Raw genomic sequence first — 23,392 nt, 5'->3', positions numbered from 1 at the left:
GTCTTTCCGAGCATGCTCACTTAAAACCAACAGCATGTTACTATGGCAACTCTGTAGGCAGCCTGTAAGTATGAACCGCCATTCTGATTTCAGAGTGCAAAAAACCAAATACTGCAGGGGAAGTAAAAGGAAAGAAACACTGTATACCCTGTATCACACACAAGTATACTCATTTTGCTTTATAAATTCCTATTTGTGTATCCAAGAAGAAACAAGCACTCCATGTTTTTTCCAAGCAAGTATTTTTGATGCTCAAATAGGTCTTCTTTTTAAGTAAACTCATTCTCTTTGTCTGCCACCAAGCCCCTTTACCTCAAAACAGCCAAAAACATACTGAATAGTTTATACCACTTAGCAAAACATTGCTGAACAAACAGACAGCAATATTCATGTAAGCAATTATGTGGAGCTTCATGAATGATTTCCTACAATTACATATACATTCTCAAAGAACACAGTGATACCACAAAGGAAACCATTAACATTTATAAAACAGAATCTGAATCTTCTCTATGATTTATCCAACTGCCAAACAAAATATTCTTTCAGTTTAGATAGGATTTTTAAATCCCCATTATCCTTGAGATACTGTGAAATGTCTAAAAGAGCTGAGACTTCAAAGTTCAGACAAACCAGACCTGCGTTCAAATCTCTGTTCTCCACATTTGAGCTCTGCCATCTTGGGAAAGTTACTTAAACTTTCTGATTCTCACTTTTCTCTTTAAAGTAGAATAGTAACAGTTATTCCATCTAGCAGTAATTTAAATGAGTTAACTAACACATGGAATATATCTAAAAGTTACATTGTCTTCCTCCTTGGTTATTTGGAAAAGATGTTAGTAAATGCACTTGTTGCTCATTTAACCTGAAAAGTTCTTCTATGTAATCTCTTGTGTGTGTGTTAAGATGTTTCAGTTGTGTCCAACTCTATGTGACTCTATGGACTGGACCATAGCCTGCCAGGCTCCTCTGTCCATGGGATTCTCTAGGCAAGAATACTGGAGTGGGTTGCCATGCCCTTCCCCACGGCATCTTCCTGACCCAGGGATTGAACCCATGTCTCTTGTCTCCTGCATTGGCGGGCAGGTTCTTTACCACTAGCACCACCTGGGAAGCTCCTATAATCTCTTACACACTAAAAATTAGTTCTGATTTGCCTACTAAGAAAGCCATAAAGATCCTCCTCCCCCAAATAAAGTTGAGCTAGAAAAAGACGACAACAAATAAACAATCTAACCATAGGGAAGATATAGGAAGGCATTATTTTTATAGAGTATTAAACTATTTCTATATGTTACAAACATGAAATTTCACCTACCATCTCTTCTTCTTCCTTTTTGGCCTCCTTTAACTTCTCTTCATCATTTTCTTCAGCTGGACCATCTTCATCATCACTACTGGATGATTCAAGGATTTCACTTATATCCATTTTCCAATTATCAGGAACAACTCTAGTTTTTAAGAAGATGCTTGCTTTCTGCAGCCCTAAAAGTAAAAATGTATTTCAGCATTTGTTATGCAATTAGCAGCATAGAACAGAAAGCCATGACATTCAGAGTCAGAAGATCTGGATTCAAATTCAGCTATTACTTCTAAAATGATACCATAAATCTAAATATATTTCATAAGTTACAGTATTATATTAATGTTTATTTTTCTCTAGAGAATACTGTCAGAAATGTTCACGGTAAAACATAAAAAGTATTACAGGTCAAATGCTTTACCTAGAAACTAAAAAAGGCATCAAAGAAGAACAGATAACAACTCAAAACAGCTCAAATGGTGCCAGAAAATATTGTCTTGTTTTAGTCGCTAAATTTGCCATTTACAGCATCACACCATGAAATAACAGACTGAGTCATCCTTATTTTACCTGGTTTAGCAGAGAGCTCAGATTCAGGCAGATTGAGAATGTCTACTTCCTTGATATCCTTTCTTGCTATAGAATAACTAATTATAGAGAAGAATAAATGGGAGGGAAACCATTATTAAATAAGAATTATCACTTAAATAGTCATGTTAACACCTAGAAAATATAAACCTCAAAATCAAAATTACCTATAAATTATTTTAAAAAGACCATGTATACCCTAATTCTTAAAAAAAAGGGCCAGAGGTAATATAGGCAAAGCTAATATCTTAATTCTAAAGATGCACATACTCAAAGTACACTAATTTGAGAGCTTCACATTTGTAATATTTCTATTTATGCAACCTTCTTGCACACAGAATGGGGTGGTTCAATCAGCATGGTACTTCCCTTATTTATTATTTTGATCTTTCATATTTCTCAAATTTACTATGCCATTTAGTAAGAACAATTCAACAGAAGGTAATATTAAAATTTTTTATCATTGTTAGATACATTATGGTATCAAATTTTTCACAGAGAATCACAACTCAATAAACAGATAATTCTACAGTTTTTTAGAAAAAAGTAAAGTTGAGGTTAAGGAAGGCTTCTAAAAAATCTGACTTTTTTAAAAATTAAATTTTACTGGAGTTCAAAATATCACTTTTAATCAGAAAAAAGTCAAAATAATTATTCTAGTAATATAAACCCCATTAAAAGTAAATTTCATTTTTCATAATATGAAATGATACACATGATAAAAATATAGAATTCTTACAATTAGGGAGAAAATCAATACTATACTTCATTTAAAAACTTTAAAAATATTACTCATATATTATTCAGTTTTATATAAAAATTTCAAGTAAAAAATAACCTACATTATAAAAAATGAAAAGATTTTAGGTAATAACTTCTCAGGTTCATAAAATGATTAAACCTTTAAAAATAAAGTTCTGATTTCCATTTTTTTCCTCCCAATGTAACACTATTAAGTGATTCATTACTCACAATTTAGAATCGATAAATGACCGAATTAAACACTGGTCTTTTTTCACTGTGATATCATCATTACAACTGGGAGATATTACCTGAAATATAAAATAAAACATGTTCATCATTATTTTCTCTCTTCAAACAAAGAATGTATTTTCTAAAATAATCACCCTGGAAGCCCTAACTTCTTAAAAGGATCATATTTGACAAGAAATAGGCACACTGTCAATAATAAATTACTTACAAACTATCAATTTATAAGTTTTCTTTAGCATATTGGTTTTCTATATATTTAATTTATACTAATTAAATAATTAATTAATTGCCAGTCCATCCTAAAGGAAATCAGTCCTGAATATTCAATGGAAGGACTGATGTTGAAGCTGAAACTCCAATACTTTGGCCACCTGATGCAAAGAACTGACTCATTTGAAAAGACCCTGATGCTGGGAAAAATTGAAGGCAGGAAGAGAAGGGGACGACAGAGGATGAGATGGTTGGATGGCATCACTGACTCCATGGACATGAGTTTGAGTAAACTCTGGAAGATGGTGATGGACAGGGAGGCCTGGCGTGCCGCAGTCCATGGGGTTGCAGAGAGCTGGACACTACTGAGAGACTGAACTGAACTGATATATTTAATTTACCCAGCCATTATATTATAAAATGAATAACTAATGAAATATAAATAATAATGTGACCACTTTTAAAATATTAGGATTTATTCTAAGCCAAATAACAATTCATTTATTAAGACACAAAATGTATGAGCTATAATAAAAATAAGGCATATTATAATTTTTCAAAATATACTTGAATCAGGATCTATTTTGAAATCTGGCTGTTTAAAATAAGCACCTAAGTTCCCATTCTTACCAAGGCATGCACAGTTTTTAGTAATTAAACAGATCAGAGAAAATCTGAGTAATGAACTTTCAAAGTTTTTAACATTTAAAAATAACAAATGTCTTAGCATTAGTAACTAACCAATCTATTTTTCTACAGTTTAGTATTAAAAAAATTAAAGTCTAATAAATTGCTGAAATGTACCTGCTCCACAGTAGCCCCTCTGTGATAATCTAGCACCAACCCCAGAACCTTATGCAAGATGGAAATGTTCTCTGTCTGCACTGACCAATACAGAAACAGTGAATCACATGGGAGTGAGCACCTTAAATGTGGCCAGTACAACTGAGAAACTGAAGTTTTTATTCTATTTAATATTAATTTAGTTAAGTTTAAACTTAAATAGCCACATAGGACTCATGGCTATCATTAAACACTGTATCTCCAGACAATTAAAAAGTCTTGGAAGGTATATCAGCTGTCTCAGTATCAGATGGTATTATATTTTTTTTGTTTGGTGTTGGAAATTATTGGATTAATAATATAGTCTGCCCTCAAGGAGCTAACACTGAAATGGAGGGGTAAATACAAAAAGATACACAAGAAGAATATAACTGAGGAGAGGGACAGTGATACCACTAGGCATAAGATAAAATAAAAATAACTCAGAGGAAGATCCAAATTATCTTCTGCCCTCAATCCAAATTATCTTCCCAGTCTTATTTCCTATTATGCCCCTATTCACATCTAATATTTAGCCAAAATGGATTTCCAAAGCACAGTTTCATGAAGAAACCCCTTCTTTCCTGTTATTTCTTATTCTGTTTCTTCTAAGAAAATCCTCTAGTGAAGTTTTCTGCTAACTTTAAGTCCTTCAAGTCTCAGCCCAAAAGCACCAGCTTCATGAAGACTTTTTTTTTCTTTCTTTCAAATAAATGTGAGGTATTGGGACAAGAAGTCCTAATATCGAATGCAAACTATCTTATATTACAATTACTTGGATTATCTCTGCTACCTGCTAAGTCACTTCAGTCGTGTCCGACTCTGTGCGACCCCATAGACGGCAGCCCACCATGCTCTGCCAGCCCTGGGATTCTCCAGGCAAGAACACTGGAGTGGGTTGCCATTTCCTTCTCCAATGCATGAAAGTGAAAAGTGAAAAGTGAAGTCGCTCAGTTGTGTCTGACTCTACACTAAAATCATCAAATGTAGGATTGACTCTTACTCATCTTTTTTCACCTCAGAAATGATAAGCCATTCAGTAAAGGCATTATTTTTAAATCTATTGGCAAACTATGATCTGAGTATTCTGAATCCAAGCCCGTTTACTTGTCAGCCTGTACAACTGAAAGGTTCAAAGGACTTTCAGACTTTTCCTATATAAAGTAAATGTACTACATAGGAAGTCACGTATTTCCATGCACATGGAAACCTAAAAAAAAAAAATGCCCTCAGTTTCTTAAAGGAGTCTAATCTAATCCGGGACATATTTTATGCAAAAATTATTATTAGAGATATAAATGATATCAAAACACAAAGAAGCAGCATACTTATGTTGAAGTGGTTAAGAGAGAATCTGTAGAAAAGGTAGGACTTGAGCTGACCCTTGAGACATATTTAAGAGGAGAGGAGAAGGAAGAGGAAAAACAGGAGATAGGTATTACCAAGTTTACTGAATCTTCTCGTGAAATAATTCTCTTGCCCATACCTTCTCATTCCTTCCCCAAGTAATCAAAGATTAGTTTTCTCTATCAACCTACCCAAGATTTCCATTTCTAAAGCCAAAGTGTTGCCTTCCTTTCCCTAATACTCTTTGTCCTAGTCTCTTGTCTACATCAAGTTTTAAAAATTACAATATTTAACCACAACATTACCTTTTAGATGTTTATAGTAAATTCCATGAGGGCAATGTGTTACAAGTCTCATACATCTTTATTTTCTAAGGTGCTTAAAGAAAAGCTGAACTCACTGCAAATCCTCAGTAAATACCAATCAATTTAAGGGGTAAAGGACTGGAGGAGTGAAGGGTCTTATACATGGAGCAGTTAAGAAAGAGCCTTAAGTAGACAGCTTACCGTGAAAATGGGAAACAAACTAAGAACTAGGGATGACCTCAGATGTCCATCTAAAGAATACAAAATTGATTCTAATGGAAGTCAGTGCAGGGTTCTTTTTTTTGAGAATGGGACTATCGTGATTAAACCAGTATTGTAAAATTTCTCTATAAAAAGTTACTTCTAGAAAATTAGTTTGTATTTAGTGAAGATGGCATTCAGGCATCAAGTTAAGCAATGCTGGAGGTAAGCAGTATGTATCAGGTAAAAGAAGGCAATGAGAACAGAGCAAAAAAGAGACCACTGGACACATTTTGAAGGAAAAACTGAAAGACCCCAATAAATATTTGGTTCTAGAGAATTAAAGTAAGGAAATAATAGAAGACAGTGAAGTACATGGGACTGGGGAAGGAATGCTTAATTTTGCAAGGAAGTCCACACTAAATATATGTAACACTCTCAAAATATTTTTAAGTTTCTAAAAATCCATATTAAACGAATATTTTAAAAGGCTAATTAACTTGCAAAATACTATACTTACCAAAGCAGGATACCACTCACTCTTCTCAGATGTAGATACCACACTTACAACTTTTCCTAATAATTCGTCATTGAGACGTCGCTTATCTTCATCTTCCTCTTCACTACTTTCTTCTTCTTTTTCATCTTCGTTACTAAAAGTTAGAATAACTTTATCATGATCTTAACATAAACCATTTTGATATAGTTATTATCCCAGGGTAATAGCTTCTTCATCCACACTGGAATGGAACAGATATTTCCCTGGTCCCACAGAAGTAGTTCTGAGCTATCCACTAGATCAATGAGAACCAGGACTTACACTCTCATGCCAGCCACTGGCTGGGACAGAAAAGCTCTATCATCATGAAGTACTTACTGTGCCAAATACATTTTAAGAGACTGCCCTTCGACTTTTTATGCATGCCAGATGCCTGATAATCACTCCAATTTTCTAAAAGGTTACGAAAAGATCTCATCAAACACATCAGTTAACCTATCTGATAACTAAACAATTAGACAAACTCACAGTGAGGGAAAGTCTACAAAACAATTGGCCTGTACTATTCAAAAATGTCAACATCATGAAAAAAAGGCTGAGGAACTCTTCTAGGTTAAAGGAGACTTAAGAACCACAAAAATTAAATGCAATGCGTGATCTTGGACTGAATCCAAGAAATGGAAGATAGTATAAAGACCATTACTGGGACAGGTGGCAACTTCAGATAATAGTATTCTATCAGTGCTATCTGCTCTGAATTTGATAATCATACTTTGGTTATGTAAGAGAATGTCTGTATATTTCAACACAAACGAGGGGTAAGTGATGATGATTGCAACTTCCTCTCAAATGGTTCAGCCCATTAAAATTATTATTATTAAGAAATAATAATATATGTATATAAAGAGAGGAAATATAAAGCAAATATGCCAGAAAGTTTTAACAATTCAGTGAATCTAAGATGATGAGTATATGAAAGTTTATTGTATCATGATTACAATTTTTCAATTTGAAATGTTTTTGAAATAGAAAGGTTAAAAAAACACATTATTCTCACTTAAAATAGGAAAATCATCGTATTAAAGCATTTGGCATGCACACGCAAGCACGCCTGTGGTTGTATGTGTGTGTGCGCGCACACGTGCACATATGCACACACACACTCAGTTGCATCCAACTCTTTGCAACCTCATGGACTGTAGCCCGCCAGGTTCTACTATCCATCAAGTTTTCCAGGCAGAAATACTGGAGTGGGTTGCCATTTCCTACTCCAGGGTTTCTTCCCAACCTGGACTGAACCCATGTCTCTTGAGTCTCCTGATTTGGCAGGTGGATTCTTTACCACTGCGCCACCAGAGATGCCAAGGAATTTGGCAAAGTAACTCAAAACAAAAATAGCCTGTTTTAAAAAGGGGTTGTGATCATTATTTCTATTACTTTGTCCAAGAATCAAGAAAAAGGTCTGCTCAAGGCAAAATGTCTAAAACAAGGATACAAGATATTATGGAAAGGTCACCCAAACAAATTTGGCCACTGTAGAGAAACCACTTGTTTAATGTTGTGATAACTGTAATGTACGTGAAAACACTCACACAGGCAGAGAGGACCTCCTTCCTCTGTTCATCTTCTTTGCAATTACTGGAGTTCCAAAATGCTCTGGATTTGTTAATGGAAGTTGGTCAAGTGTCTGGATAAGAAACAGACAAATTAAATCACTTCTTGCCTCTATATTAGTAGCTGCTGTTCAATTCAAAATGTTCATCCATGGCACTCTACCTCACTCTCAGCAAAATGTCTCTCTCCTTTTAGGCAAAGAGAGGTACGTCTCAGTGTTCTCTCATCACCATCATCAAACACTGCAATAAACAAGACATCAGAGAATTTATTCACACTAATTAAAATTGGAACTGCACAGAATGCTACTGTTGCTGTTTACCTGGGGCTTAAGAACCATTATGTTAGTTATGCTTCAAAATCTTTTAAATTATACATACCATATTTTGCATTCTATAGATACCAAACAAATACAAGTTAATGGCTGTCCCCAATTGCTTAAGTGTCTCCATTTACTTCTTCAGTTTCTACCAATACAGAACCACCTTCTTAAACCATTAACAACCTAGTCAAAGCACAGATATTAAATTACCTTTAATCCTAGAAGAATTAGCAAAAACCTTGTTTAAAAAAAAGGACTATGGGTTTTTCTGGCAACAGTTATCAATAGCGTATCTCTAACATTGAGAAACTGTTTAATTTCTGGTAATGCTGTTGGATTACTCTACCGCTTCTACTTCTTTGCATCATAACCCACTATAACAGAAATACTTGCTGCCAAATTCTAAAGTTCACAAGATTCAACTTGTTTCTTTTGCTAGAAGAGGGTGAAAGATGTTTAGAAGTAAAAGCAGAATCAAGGAAACATTAGAAAGATGAAAAACTTTTTAATTCTAAAAAATAAGTCATAATGGCACAGCAACTTTCTCAAGTTTTTACTTCTACTACATTAAAAAGAAATCATATTACTTGTAGAGTATGTGTAAATATTTCAAGGATATGAGGTTAAGGAATGTAACAGCTCCCAGGTGGCGGTAGTGATAAAGAACCTGTCTGCCAATGCAGGAGACACAAAAGACTCAGGTCTAATCCCAGAGTCAGGAGATCCCTTGGAGGAGGGTGTGGCAACCCATCTAATATTCTTGCTTGGAGAATCCCACTCACAGGGGAACCTGGCAGGCTACAGTCTATAGGGTCACAGACAGTCGGACACAACTGAAGCAACTTAGCAAGCATGCATGCTCTCCATATATCTAGCTATATATATTTTGATAATTTTATAAGTTTAATTTTTCAGACATATACTGATTTTAATATCTGATATTCACAAAGAAAATGTTCTCAGAAGACACCTGATACCCAGCATTATGAAAAGATAAAATACAAGAAGACAGAATCCTTACCTCTGATATTTAAAATGCCATGTACACATAAACAAATGTTTATATATGTTACAGAAAAAGCACATATACAGAAAAGCAAACATACACAAAAAATGATCATTAATTTCAAGATTTAATATTAATTTTTAAAATCTATATGTTTTTCTATTTTGACACAATAGATTAATGTTAAGAAAGGAAAATTCTACATCATCTTAATTTAATAACATCTTAGAATCTTTACCATGCTATCTATTTAACTGAAATCCTGAATTTTTCTTGAAGGGTTGTTTTATTAGTAAACACTCTGCCTTTAAATCACAAACTTAACTTTTTTCATGCTAGAAACATAATTATATAAGAGTGCTCAACTCCTTTAATATTTATCTACCTCAGTCAGCTCTTCCTGTTAGACTAAAGATACCTAGTTTTAGATTCTCTTACATGCAGGAGAAAATAAGAAAATTAAAAACTCCTGATACACGTATTTAAAGAACCATAATGATTACAAGGGCTTCCCTTGTAGCTTAACTGGTAAAGAATCTGTCTGCAATGTGGGAAACCTGGGTTTGATCCCTGGGTTGGGAAGATCCCCTGGAGAAGGGAAAGGCTACCCACTGCAGTAGTCTGGCCTGGAGAATTCCATGGACTGCACAGTCCATGGGTCACAGAGTTGGACACAACTGAGTGACTTTCACTTTCACTTTCAATGATTACATAAAATCATCTGTGTTACATACTGTCAATGATGCATAAATTAATGACTACCTGCAGATACAATGACAAAACACAATATTCTCCAACAATTATATCACTAATCTACACCTGATGAACAGTGCTCTAAACATTTACATCACAATTATGATTCATATGGTAACATCAAGTCTGATAAATAAACCACCGTACTTTTAAAAATTCAAAATCATGAAATTATCATATCAAACTTAAAATAATTCGTCTTTATTAATGTAAGGATGCTAAAGAATAAAGCCTAAAAGTTCCAATTTTCCTTAATGCCAGCCATATAATACAGTAGCAAAAATGATGACAATGGACATACATGTATACACTAATACATACCACATTTAAGACACAGAGGTGTGAGGAAGGAAAATGCGGGTTTAAGACCAATCACTAATATCAAATTTATGCAACAAAATCTTTTTCACAATTTTTATTATTAATCAACAGCAGCCCCAAATCAAAATGCCCTGATGAGAAATTTCAAGAATTTAATATTAGTTCTTTTTTTTTAATAGTCACTTTGAAATGTATCTAATTTTTTAAGAAAAAAAATTACTTCCACTTCAGCATACTTCATCATGGTTAGAAATGACATAAAAACCAAAGACAACAGTGATACAAACCACCATCGTGTAGTTTTACCTAGGAACCCTTCCAACTTCAAGTGAAAAAGAGAAACAGTTCAAGAACTTTAATTCCTAAAACTATACAAAGATATGTGTTTGAGTATTTTATACAAGTCTGTTGAGCCATGTAATTTCTCAAGATGTTCTAAAAGACAAACAGAAAACCCAACAATATAGTGCACCTATTTAATCAGGACATCCTTGATTATAAAAATCATGAAGAAGCTCCATCTATATGAAATTTTCTCTGTAACTTCCATGTTACAAGTATCATCTAAAAGAACACGTAATTTAAAGCACTAAAGAGTGACTCTGGCACTTTGATAAGAGTGAAAGAATTAACTGGTGCATATAGTAAATTTAGTTTATTTTTGGTTCGAGATGGATATTACAGAATGCCAAGAGAAAAAAAAGATTATAAGATTTAGTAATCGTAAGGCACAAAATGTCTTATACTTGCCAAAAATGGCATGCAAATATATTACTGATTGAGTGCAAGAGAACAGTACAAAAATCATATCTGTCAGTATATTTTATATAAATACTAAAACCTAAGTAACAAAGCTAAGACTTGATAACCTTCAACACAGTAGACAAAATAAAGCTAATGCAAAAGCATACGAAGCCTAACCCTAAATTGTTAGAATTCAAAGAAACAAAAGCAACAGGGATCCAATCTAACTACTAATATGAAAGATCTACCTGTTATCACAGCACTGTTAGATGATGGAGAGTAACTGATAACAACAGCAGTAGATTAACTTTATCAATTCAAAGATACAAATGGCTATTACTATTAATCTTCCACTATGTCTTAATCCTCACAGCAACCTCAGCAGAGTAGGCATCACTATCTTCCTTTTTATAGATAAAGAAGTCGAGAATTAGAAGGTTAATCTATGAGCTACAATTTAGTTAAGGAGGGGATCAAAATGATAATAAATAGGTACAAAGCAGAGGCATAAAATGAACACTGGGAAGGAAGTTAAGAATTCTGACTCTGATAAACAACAAAGTCCTACTGTATAGCACTGGGTATGATGTTCAATATCCTGTGATAAACCACAATGCAAAAGAATATAAAAAGAATATATACATATATATATGTATGGGCTTCCCCGGTAGCACAGTGCTAAAGAATCCACCTGCCAATGCAGGAGATGCAAGAGAGGCAGGTTTGATCCCTGGGTCAGGAAAATCCCCTGGAGTAGGGCTTGGCAACCCACTCCAGTATTCTTGCCTGGAGAATTTCATGACAGAGGAACTGGGCAGCCTCCAGTCCACAGAGTTGGACACAACTGAAGAGACTTAGCAGTTACAATTAATAAAACATTTCATATAATAAATACTTTAAAATTATGGATATCCTTGGTAAAAACAATAGTTGTATTACTCATAAAATCATTCATGATAACTACAGATGTCACTCAGCAGCTAATATAAAAAAATTAATGAATCTGGAAGCCTAAGATATTAATGTTCAAATGTATAGCTCTATTAATAAAATATCATAGGAATGCTAAGTCTCAGAAAAGGCTATTTAAACAATGGGTTAAAGCCTATCACGGGACTGAAGAGATGTGTTACTTAGTACTTTTTTTGTTAGTGCAACTTTTCTAGTCAGTGGAATAACCACTTGGCTTTGAAAACATTTTGTCGTTGACTTTGGTTATAACAAATTTGTCGTAAGTGAAGTGAAAGTCACTCAGTTGTGTCCAACTCTTTGCGACCCCATGGACTATGCAGTCCATGGAATTCTCCACGGCAGAATACTGGAGTGGGTAGCCTTTCCCTGCTCCAGTGGATCTTCCTAACCCAGGGATCGAACCCAGGTCTCCCGCACTGCAGGCTCCAGCTGAGCCACCAGGGAAGCCTTGTTAAGAGGTTCTAATTAAATTAAAAGCCTCTTAAGCCTAGAGAACATTCTACAAAAGTCAGTTCATTCACCAGTTTAATCTTAACCCTCTTCTCCTCCTTTAACTTAGAATTTCCATGGGATATGATAAAACTGATATGCAGAATAATAAGTACACGGCACGAAAAAATCCCAAATCTTAAAAAACATTTGTTACAAAAATATATGATTAAAAAAGATTTTAGTGTTAAACTTGATATAAGACCTACGTACATTTATATATAAATTAAAGCAAACAGCAACTAATTCCTTTACATTTTCCTTATTTTTCACTGTTTCCCTCACATTTTCCTTATTTTTCAAATATAGTGTGTTATTTTTATATTCTAAAAAAGCAAAGGAACAGTTAAAGAATGTCTCACTGACAGTTGAATTTGGCAGGATTTTTGATGACTGGACAGATTAACAGTACAATTACATACATTCCTCATCTTTAATGCAAGGATAAGAACTGCCAAATGAATGAACTATACTACAAAGGCAGTGTTTTAGTATAGGAAGAGGAGATATTTCCAAGTCTCAAACCTCCCCCAACCCTGTCCAAAATCCATGGACTGGTGTTACTCATCATTCAAAACTTAGAGGACAAGGTAATATTACATTTTTTAAATTGAGTTATGGTAGATCCATAATCTCTTTAAAAATTTGTTATAATAGGAAAAATTAATACCTGTATTATATAAAGAGTTAATATTACATTCTCAGATAACTTTTTGATAACTAATGATTATAACTCCTATTTTATCCAAACTATTAGTGTGGTATCCCCTTTTGTTTCATTTTTTAATAGTTTAATTTCAAGTTCTTTTAAAACCAAAAATATCATTGAGAACATTAATAACACTTTTGTATAACTTTCTGATTCTACCTATGTTAACACTTTTCAGAAATCAAGAAAAATTACAAAAGGAGAATTTAAATCCAACAGATAAGTAGGCACCCAATTATAAATACAGGAAGTCTGTGATCCATGAGAGATCACACATTTTATTTTGCCACTTTCTAACTCTGATCCTTCTTTATGTGGTCTGCATCCTTCAATATCTAAACACTCTATACAGCAGAGCGCTACACTGAGTCTCCTTAAAAGAACAGTACCTCTTACCATTTTAAAACTTTTTGATCACTGTGTCTCACTACACAGATGCAAAGATCTTATTTTGCATTTTTCTCCCAAATTAGTTTCTGACAAATGTGGCCTGTTTTCATAACTGTGTATGACCTGCATTAGATTCACCCAATGCACTTATAAAAGAAATTCTTGGGTTGCCATCCTAGACCTGCTAAACTGGAGAGACCTGCGGCCCTCAAATTCTCATTTTTTAAAACTAGCACCATGTGAGTCTTATGTACACCATCTGATACATGAATCACATGGAATTAAGATTCTAAGCTCTTGGAGGAAAAAAATTATACAATTTCTTCTGTAATTACCTGTCATAGAAAATCACCACAGAGAATGCTCAGTATCAACTAGTTTTTTTAAGTATTAATACTAAAATGCCATTCATGTACAGGACAGAAATAGCTATTCATAGCTGAAGTATTATTCTGGGGTGCAGAAGTCCAAAATGTGAATGAAAAACAGTATTGTTTCCGTAAAAGCTGAGCATTATATCATTAAAACTTCACAAGCACTGTGAATGTAACCTTGATATTAAGTATCAAACAGGATGTATATTAGTATCTGAACATGCATCATATAATGTCCCATGCTTGTGCACATATCAACTCCTTTAATTTTTACCACTGCTTTATTTAATACAGCAAAATTGCATCTACCTAATCTATAAGAGTTAACTTTAAACTTAGTTTTAAATCTCTTAACAACTATCAATGGCCACAACCAACCCTTCTAAAAAATATAGTTCAGAATAATAGCACTATTGTGAACCAACATCAACTTCTAGGAGGTCTAAGAATAAAAATGGTTAGAAAATAATAGATACATAGTGCAGATTGCTACTATTAATAGAAGCCACAGCATAACACAAAGTTTCTTTGTCTTATGTACAAAGTACAATTTTTACCTAAAGACTGTTCTTCACATCTCTGAGCATCAACTAGAGATGAATGATTTTTATCCAAAGCAACAAATCAAGTAAACTAAAAATAAATCTAAAGGGTCATTTCTTTTCCTTCTGCAGGGAAACCACAATATTATAATTACATCTTTTATACCAAGACATACATGTATAAACGAAACAATGCCATAGATGTTCAGTGTGGAGCCAAGGATAGCATGATATCTGCAGGACTGTGTTGTTTCAAAGTACTGAAAGGAGACTCGGAAATATTAATTGTTGTTATTCTCAGCACAATGACAGCAACTATGTAGGTACTATATTCAGGTTTGCATTTATATGTATTGCGACACTTGTTGCTACTCACTAAAGTTTTTTAAAGTCAGCATAAGCGTATGCATCAAATGTTAAGAATGTATTTATATTAGCAGCATATATTGTTGTTGTTTAGTTGCTAAATTGTGTCCAACTCTTTTATGACCCCATAGACTGTAGCCCACCAGGCTCCTCTCTCCATGGGATCTTCCAGCCAAGAATACCAGAGTGGGTTGCCACTTCCTACTTCGAGGGATCTTCCCGACCCAGGGACCGAACCTGTGTCTCCCATACTGGCAGGCAGATTCTTTATTGGCAGGGAATGACCCAGTAGCATATATATCTTTCTTGAAAGGTGTTAAGAGTCCTGACTACATAGAAAATCAAAAATTAAGCTATGATCATCTACGCTTGAATCTACTCTGGCCAGGACTTTTTCAGTCTGTGAATTCTATGGTAACATCTGTATTACCCTTATACAAAGCAGGCAGCAAGACAATATAAGACTGCAACTATGCAATTTTAATTCCAGAAAAAGTTTAAAAAGTCTGATGACTAAGTTGTACTGACTTTTCTAAAGGAAGAAAAATAACCATAGAATTTAACTTTCTTGAAGGGAAATATCAAGATAACCTAAAAAAGGAGTACACTCTTGGATGAAATAACTCTAAGTGGCCAAGTTACTGTAAAGAGATAATTGATAATTACCATCAAGGTGTCATTAAAATTTTACCCATCTGTATCAAGTAAATTGACAAGAAAAAGTACATATTTCTCCGCCAATATAATGTTTCAATGTATTTACAAAACAGAGGTACATATATATGAAACCCCCCAAATTAAATCCTTTCTATTAAATTACTTAACTACTTACCCACAGTATACCAACTAGCATCTGTCAACTTGCTGATAACAGCTTCCTGAAAGGATCCATCAGACGTCCTTGTTTCGACAATAGCTCCAACCTAAAAACATAAAATCAAAATTTCATCATCAAATTTAAATAAATAAACTAAATCACTCCTACCAACCATATGACCTGGGTAAAAAAAAATATATCTATCTATCTTACATTCCCAGAGATCTTTATCATTTATAGTGCTCTAACATTTATCATGCAGTTCCAGCCTCAAAACACTGAGGCTTATGTAAGACAGTTATTATTACCCCATTTTATACGTTGGAAGTTGTGACTCAGGAAGAGAAAATAATCTGCAAAGAATCCAGGATGAGAACCCAGTCTTTTAAGTCTTATTTCAGAGCTTTTTTACTATATCATATTGCCTATAAGAAAACTGTGGAGTATTAAGAACCAAAAACCATAAAGATAACAAAAATAACTTCAATTTTCTTTCATAGAAATGTTGACTATTGGATTCAGCATTTATAATTAAGGGACTTTTTAAATAAAGTTTCACCTGGATACAGAGAGATGGACCAGTTGAACTTCTTCCAGCTTCCAGACCTTTTTATATCAGATATTAACTGAAGTGGTACTTTGACATAACAAAGATTTATAACATAAACAAATGGCCAGACATGGATGGAAAACATAATGTAGGCATTCATTAAATTGAATTATTAAGTCAACATAGTTTACTTGGTAAGTCTGAACAACAGAATATTCAGACTTATATTAGTATAACACACTTAACAAGTTAAACCTCTGTGGTAACAATATGAAAAACAAAATAAAGTATTCAATCCAAGAAATCAAAACAAAAAGCAGTGAAACTCATATTCATATGTATTAAAATACTCTTCCTTAAAGACACTCAACATTCTTAAACTAAGGATACAGACACTGTTAATGTCATAATTTATATTAACTATACAACACCTCATTTGTATTGCTGTTTTCTAATTAACATTTAAAAGTGTATTTACACGTGTAAAATTCAATAAATCATTGTATGGATTTATGACTAATCGTTTTAGATTTTAAACTGTACAAAATACGTACTCTTAAAGGACCCTTTACTTGGTCATCTTGCACCAATTGTGTAGTATTATCCTGTTTCAGGAGTACCTAAAAAACATTTTTGCACAACAGTTCACATGTTACTTTTAAAATAATCTATTTATGGTAACACTGTAACAAAAATGTCTTTAATCTATGCTTTCTTAGCATCCTGTGGTTACCTCTGGTATGATACTTATTACATTGTCCTATGTTTGTTTTTATTGTCTCTCCCATTAACTGTGAGCTCCCTGAGGGCTAGAATCCTCTTTCATCACTGTATCTGCAGCAGTTAGCAAGTATCAATGCATGTCATAAGCACTTAATAAATATTTGCAGAATTAACTATACAAGATTTATAATCTGTAGTGATTACAGTAAAACTTTAAAACTGCCTTAATTTCGTTTTATCAAAGAGTCATAAAAGTTCATATCATCACCAAGGTTATTACCCCCCAAAATAAAAACAGTATCAAACTTTATCCCCTATATGCAAGGTAAACAAATTAAGAACAGACATTTTCTGGTTCTTTATAAAATAAACCTAAATAGTAATATGATAAGCAATTTAGTCACAAATAAGTGTTCCTTTCTATTACAGATCATCCTACACATATAACTTGTTCTAGTAAGAGAGGGACTTCCCTGGTGGCTCAGACAGTAAGGAATCCGCCTGCAATACGAGAGACATGCAGGAGATCTGGGTTCAATCCCTTGGTTGGGAAGATCCACTGAAGGAGGGCATGGTCACCTGCTCCAGTGTTCTTGCCTAGAGAATCTCCTGGACAGAGGAGCCTGGTGGGCTACAGTCCATGGGGTCACAAAGAGTTGGATACAACTGAGCCCCTAAGCATAGCATATTAACAGAGAGGGTTGATGGGAGAGGGAAACTGAAATGGAACAAGTACCCAATAAGGAGAAACTTCAGATTCTAGGTAATTTATCTTATCATTAAGACGTCCTGGAACAAGCATGGTATTGATTTTAAATTCAGTAAGTTAATCTACAAAGAGCTATGATGCTAACAAAAAGTTAAAATTCTCAAACAAATTCCAAGCAAATATTTGGTAAGCAGATCCTGTATAGCTGGTATTGTAAAAAAAGGATATAATGAAACAAGAAATTAATGAATGTCAAATGATATCCTAACAATACTTGAGGAAAGTTTCAACATCAGATGGGAATTTAAACAGAAAGTTTATAATAATCCTAGATAAATCTATTTGCCTGCCACACAAATCTCATTCCTCTAGTTCAACGGTTGTCAAACTTTAACATGCATCAAAAACAACCAGGGGCTTGTTATGACACAACCATTGGACCCCACCCTCAGAGTTTCTGAGTCAGTATGTCAGGGGCAGGGACCTAAGAATTTGCATTTTAAACAAGTTCTTAGGCGAGGCTAATGATGCTGGTCCTGGACCCACTGTTCATTCATTTATTCAGCATTTCATTTATTTAACACATTTTAAGCACCCACTATGTAGAAGACACTAATCTAGGTATTCAAACAGAATAAGACAGACAATTTCTCCTTTCACAGTGCTTAATTTTTGTAGGAAAGCAAATTGCAAAACTGAAAGTAGAGCATGATCCAATGAATAATAGTAAAAACAACACTTGTTATTGAAAGGCACAGCCCCAAATCTAGAACACATCAAATCTCTTTGGCATACTATCAAAATGGACTTTGATGAATTTTATTATACAGCTCTAGAATGTTAAAAATGTTTATAATAAGCATGGATTACTTTTGTAGTCTAAATAACTAAGATTATTAAAAACATTTATACAGAAAAATTGCTTGGGGGAAACATAAAAATGATACTAGTGTTTCTGACGTAAACTATTGGTTTTACTCCTTCAGTACTTTTCTATGTTTCCAAATACTGTACAAGAATAAGTAACTGTTTTTCTGGCCATAAAAGCATCTTAAAAATAGAATTCTTAAATCATTTTTAATGCTGTCTTGAAAGTATACTTCCCACAGTTTTGTTTTTAGTAATCTATTGCTTTTTCTAACTACTTGAAATTGCCTCTACCTAAATAATAAGGGAAAGATAACAGATTAGAGCCCACCACAAATAGGAAAGATCCAAATAATGGGAAGTACCATGAGTACAGTATTTTCATAGTAGCAGTTCGGAATAATTTCTCATTTTGAGTTATTTCCCAGTTCCTAATGTGCCTTTCCTACAGTTTTGTATACAACAGTTCTTCACATATTAATGATTCAGTAAGTGAAGTAATGATTCAATAAATAAAGTGTTGATTTGCAGTCTCCTCACCCCTAATTCTCTTCAATTGAGTTAATAAAGCTGTTGCATTAAAAAGAAAAATTACCTTAACCTTTACCAGCCTTTTCACAGTCTTAATTTTTGCCTCACAGAAGGCACCTCGGTACTTGGCGCTGACATCAGTTCCCACTGTCAGGTAGGCAGGCTCATCCGCCGCCTGATGAAAGAAAGATGAAATATTAAAGTCACTACTGTTCTCCCCAACTCCAACCCCAGGTCTCACTGAAAGGTTCTATATTTCAAGTAGTAGGAACATTAACATTATTTGCTTATTAATATCATTAATAATTTGAAAAAAAAATATTCCTAAAGCACTTTATTAGCAATCCTTTACTTAATAAACTATATCTTGATAACATAAAACATTTTAAATTGTAACTATAAAGTAACAGTAGGGAAATATAATGTTTTCTCATTCAGGTACAAAATGATTCAACAATTTTACAATATATTTAAGAAATGAAAAAATTTTAAAATTCAAAAAAGTCTATTTATATTGTCTCATAGAATTTTAAGTTATTCACTTATGGCCTCCTGAAAATTTTATTTTCAAATTAAAAGAAATATGCTATTAAAATTAATACTAACTAGTACATAATTAAATGTTTAATATAGTTACATAAAGGCAACATTTTGGATACACTGTAACAGTATAGATAATTAATGAAGCCAATATTTTTGACAAAGAGAGCATTATTTAGAAAAACCATTGGCTAAGTGCTGCGTTTTAGAGCTTCAAGTCTAAATTATCTGATTAATGCAGAGATGTGAATTGATGGTAGTAGTACCAAGTTTATTACACTAATCTTGGTATATATTTTTTTAAGTTTCAGAAAGAAATACCTGCTTTCAGCAAATGGTCATGATCAGAATGATACACTGAAAGATGTGAGAAATATTATTTCTCCATTCATTTTAATCTTGATAGTAACAGAATAATTGCTATCTCAGTCTGTCACTTTACCAACTTTTTTCAAAAGTTAAGTATATGTATACAAATTCAATTCAACATTGCTAAGTGCAACGGTGACAGTGTACAGTTTAGAGAAATACTTTCAAGCAGAAAATGATTTTTCATTCTATTTTCCCAACTAACATTAAAGAAGGTACACTGTCACTTCAAAACTTCAAGGAGATAGGAAAGCGAGAGGAAGTTTGGGAAAATACTGTATTTCAGAGCTCAATACACTGAAACAGTAAATGAGTAAGAAATCAAATTTAAAGTTAGTGCATTTATGAATAATGCAAATTGATGAGAAATACTTTTTGCAAATATTCAACACCTCAGAACTACAGGTTGATATACCTTCCTTTCCCTTTAAACATCACAGGATGTCTGCAATATCAGCTGTCTTCAGAAGAATTTTTTTTAGGTTGGGTATATGTTTAAAATATTTACTATAAGGACTGAACTGAAATTAAGTGCTATTAGTTATGATAATAATATACAAAATTTAGTTTTCCTTCACCTTCAAGTATATTCCAGCCACAAAATTTCACTTTATCCCCAGAGGAAATGATATGTCCCTAACACAATACACACGTTCCTTCTTTAGAAAATCTCATTGGCACTGGGGAAGAAAAAAAATTCAAAAAATCCCCCAAAGAACCAAAGCAGGACAAAAGCTTTACTTCTGCAAAGGGTGCTGCCAACACAGGAAGTGTTTAAAAATACTAGCCCACTGGACAACAATGGGAAGGCTGCAGCAGCCTGTCCAAAGTGCTAACTGCTTCGGAGAGGGGCCAAACTGACCGCATTTAGACACAATGATCATCTCTTACCCATTCAACACGTCCTCATTTTCAGAAAGCTCTGCTTAGTAGAGGAATCAATTTTGAGTAGCCAAAAAAATGACATTCCACAGCACCAGCCTCACGACAGGCAGTGTTCAGGGCACGAGGTTCCGAGCAGCGTCGACTCCACTTACCTTCATTTTCACTGGCGATCTGTGGGGTTCCAGCTCAACGAGCTATCTTCTCCGTCGCTATAACCAAGGGGAGGAGAAAGACAGGCACAGAATCAGTCAACGGAGGGGAGCGACCCCGGTAAAGAAAGTAAACAAACGCCAGCGGGGAGGGGCAGAACCCTTACCAGGGAAGGGATAAGATCCCCTCCGAGGGCAGCCAGGACGCAGGAGCCTAGAGAGCGGCGAGAACCCCACCGGCGCCAAAGGGCAGCGGGTTCCACCGCGGAGTTCGCCAGCGGCCCACCGCGCCCCCGCCTCGCTAGCCACTTTGACCCGGAATGCTCAACTCAGTGCCCCCGGACGGGTTGCTCCGGAGAAGGGCAGAGCGCCGTTTGGGCTTCTCCGGGCTCCTCGCAGGCACGGCCGCCCAGCCTTCTCTCGGCCGCCCCCCGGATACCCCGACTTCGGCCCGCGCCCCGCCTCCGCCGCTCAGCCCCCTCGGCCCGCCCCGGGCCCGCGGTGGCGGCAGCGGAGTGTCACGGCGCCATTGCTCTCCTTCCTCCGCTCTGCACCATGTCAGGAAGGAGAAGCGCTTCTTCACCCAATGGGGCAGGGGCCGTGGCCTTCAGCCTGGAGGCGCGCGAGGGAGGGCAGACCCGCGAGGGAGAGAGAGCTGGGAGGAGGGGGGGGCGGAGAGGAGGAGGGGAGGTGGCCCGGACAGGGTGTGGGAGGGGAGGGGAGCTGCACAGCGGCAGCCGCCGCCTCCTCCCCGCGCCCGCCTCAACTTTTTGTACAGCCCAGAGCGGTACCAGCCACCAGCCCCTCGGGTCCTGCCACGGACTCCACCCGGGAGGACGCACCGCGGAGTTGGGGGCCGGCTTCCCTAATCAGTCCGCTCCTCGCCTCGCGGAAGCAAACTTAGCGGCGCGACCAGCCCCACAGCCATTTTCCCGGGGAACCTGGGGAAGCGGCCGAGGAGGTTGCTGCGGAGGCTCTTCTTGCAGTTGCTGCCGCTGCTCCACGACTAGCCCCTTCCCCGGTGCTCACCGCCCCGCTTGCCAAGCATCCCCCTCCCCACCTCCTAAGCTTCCAACTGCACCGGGACCCCGGGCAGCAGCGCCAGCTGCTAGTGCCGCTTCGTCCACTCAGTACCCTCGCTTCCCTTCTTCTCACCTACCAACTGTGGGTGAAGTGCTCGCTGTCAGCTCCCGAGTCCTCCGCCCCGCTGACCCCCGTGGGCCCCCGTCCGGGAAGCACCACTCCCGGCCGCGGCGGCAGTTCCTGCGCCGGGTTCCCCACTCGCCCGATTTACTGCCACAATCCACCAAATAACAAGCTGTTGAGCAGACTCGCTTCTACACGAACTCCTATTGGCTGCTCATGACGCCGAAGAGTTTCGGATTGGAGTTCGCTACCTGCCGTCCTCATTGGATGTAGCTCTGAAACTTCACGGATTGGTGCGAAAAACAGCAGGTAGGACATTTCCCACTTATGATTGGCTGTCTCCGAAGACTAACGTTACTGGAGAATCAGGTATTGAGTAAGCAAGTCCTGAAAAATGATTGGTAAATACGACTACGGATGTGCTCGACTGAGCACTGATTGGTCAATTGAGGGGTCAGGAAGAGCAGTGCGGCACGAGGATTGGCGGTGGAGTGTCCCATGGAAACCGAACCCGGAGCTGCGGCCAGGACTTACACGGGGGCGGGGCAGGGTCTTTCCAAGGCGCCTGCGCTGAAGCAGCTTCTCGGCGCCATTTTGTCTGGGCAGAGGTGGCCGCAGCTGTATCGCATTTTATGTTTCTGGTGAGAGGAGAGCGGAATCTATATCCCGTGAATTCATTTAACTGCGGCAACCATCCGCCGGTTCCTCCAGGACAGCACCTAGTGAAGGTCGGAAGAGTCCGGATCTCTCAGAAAGGTCAGTTGAAAGCGGTGGTTGTCCGGTAGACTGGGGGATGGCGCAGCTCTAGCGGCGCCGGCACCGGAAGTGAGGGGGCCGCGCGGCGGCCATAGCAGAGATCTCCCTGCGCCGGGGTGGGGAGCTGGTCGCGGGCGGGGGCGGGGGACGGGCTAAGAGGGGGCGAGGCTTCGTCTCCCGCGGCCTCAGAGAAAGGGGCGGAGGGGACGTGCACGTCTCCTTCTCCGGGCTGACCGTTTGGGCTCCTCTCGGGAGGGTGAGGGATTTTCGGGATTCTGCTCATCTCAGAGCAGTGCGTCCTCCCTTTGGAAGTGGTTTCGGCAGCTTGTCATGTTCTGCGACCAAAGCCACCGACTGATGAAGGTTCCTCACCAGTTAAGATGGAGAGGGGAGGGTTCTTAGTCCCATCCTCCGTGGGAAGGTGTTTCCGCGTGCTCCTCACGCGGTTAAGCAATGAGACAGAAGGAAACGCTGAGTTTG

The 23,392-nt window shown here is 36.8% G+C and overlaps 1 protein-coding gene across 4 annotated transcripts in view; it reads right to left on the bottom strand.

Annotated features, from left to right (window-relative positions):
* ARID4A (AT-rich interaction domain 4A) overlaps window positions 1–23,025 on the bottom strand; it is a 59,546-nt gene extending 36,521 nt beyond the window's left edge. For 2 of the 4 annotated variants that reach the window (XM_069596707.1, XM_069596710.1), the window contains exons 1-11: window positions 22,170–23,025; window positions 21,014–21,070; window positions 19,132–19,242; window positions 16,792–16,857; window positions 15,703–15,793; window positions 8,045–8,124; window positions 7,861–7,955; window positions 6,290–6,422; window positions 2,864–2,943; window positions 1,874–1,950; window positions 1,319–1,485 (exon numbers count right to left, since the gene is read on the bottom strand). In XM_069596707.1, coding sequence (XP_069452808.1) covers window positions 1,319–1,485; window positions 1,874–1,950; window positions 2,864–2,943; window positions 6,290–6,422; window positions 7,861–7,955; window positions 8,045–8,124; window positions 15,703–15,793; window positions 16,792–16,857; window positions 19,132–19,242; window positions 21,014–21,019 — 906 coding nt within the window. In that variant the 5' untranslated portion in view covers window positions 21,020–21,070; window positions 22,170–23,025. Of the gene's footprint in view, window positions 1–1,318; window positions 1,486–1,873; window positions 1,951–2,863; window positions 2,944–6,289; window positions 6,423–7,860; window positions 7,956–8,044; window positions 8,125–15,702; window positions 15,794–16,791; window positions 16,858–19,131; window positions 19,243–21,013; window positions 21,071–21,177; window positions 21,756–22,165 lie in introns of those variants that run through there. The other 2 variants (XM_069596708.1, XM_069596709.1) reach the window with 2 other exon arrangements.
* Window positions 23,026–23,392: the final 367 nt, after the last annotated feature.

The sequence above is a fragment of the Ovis canadensis genome, chromosome 7 (genome assembly GCF_042477335.2).
Source record: "Ovis canadensis isolate MfBH-ARS-UI-01 breed Bighorn chromosome 7, ARS-UI_OviCan_v2, whole genome shotgun sequence".
Taxonomy (NCBI): Eukaryota; Metazoa; Chordata; class Mammalia; order Artiodactyla; family Bovidae; genus Ovis; species Ovis canadensis.
The sequence above is the reverse complement of the archived record's forward strand: the minus strand, read 5'-3'. Positions and strand labels throughout refer to the sequence as shown.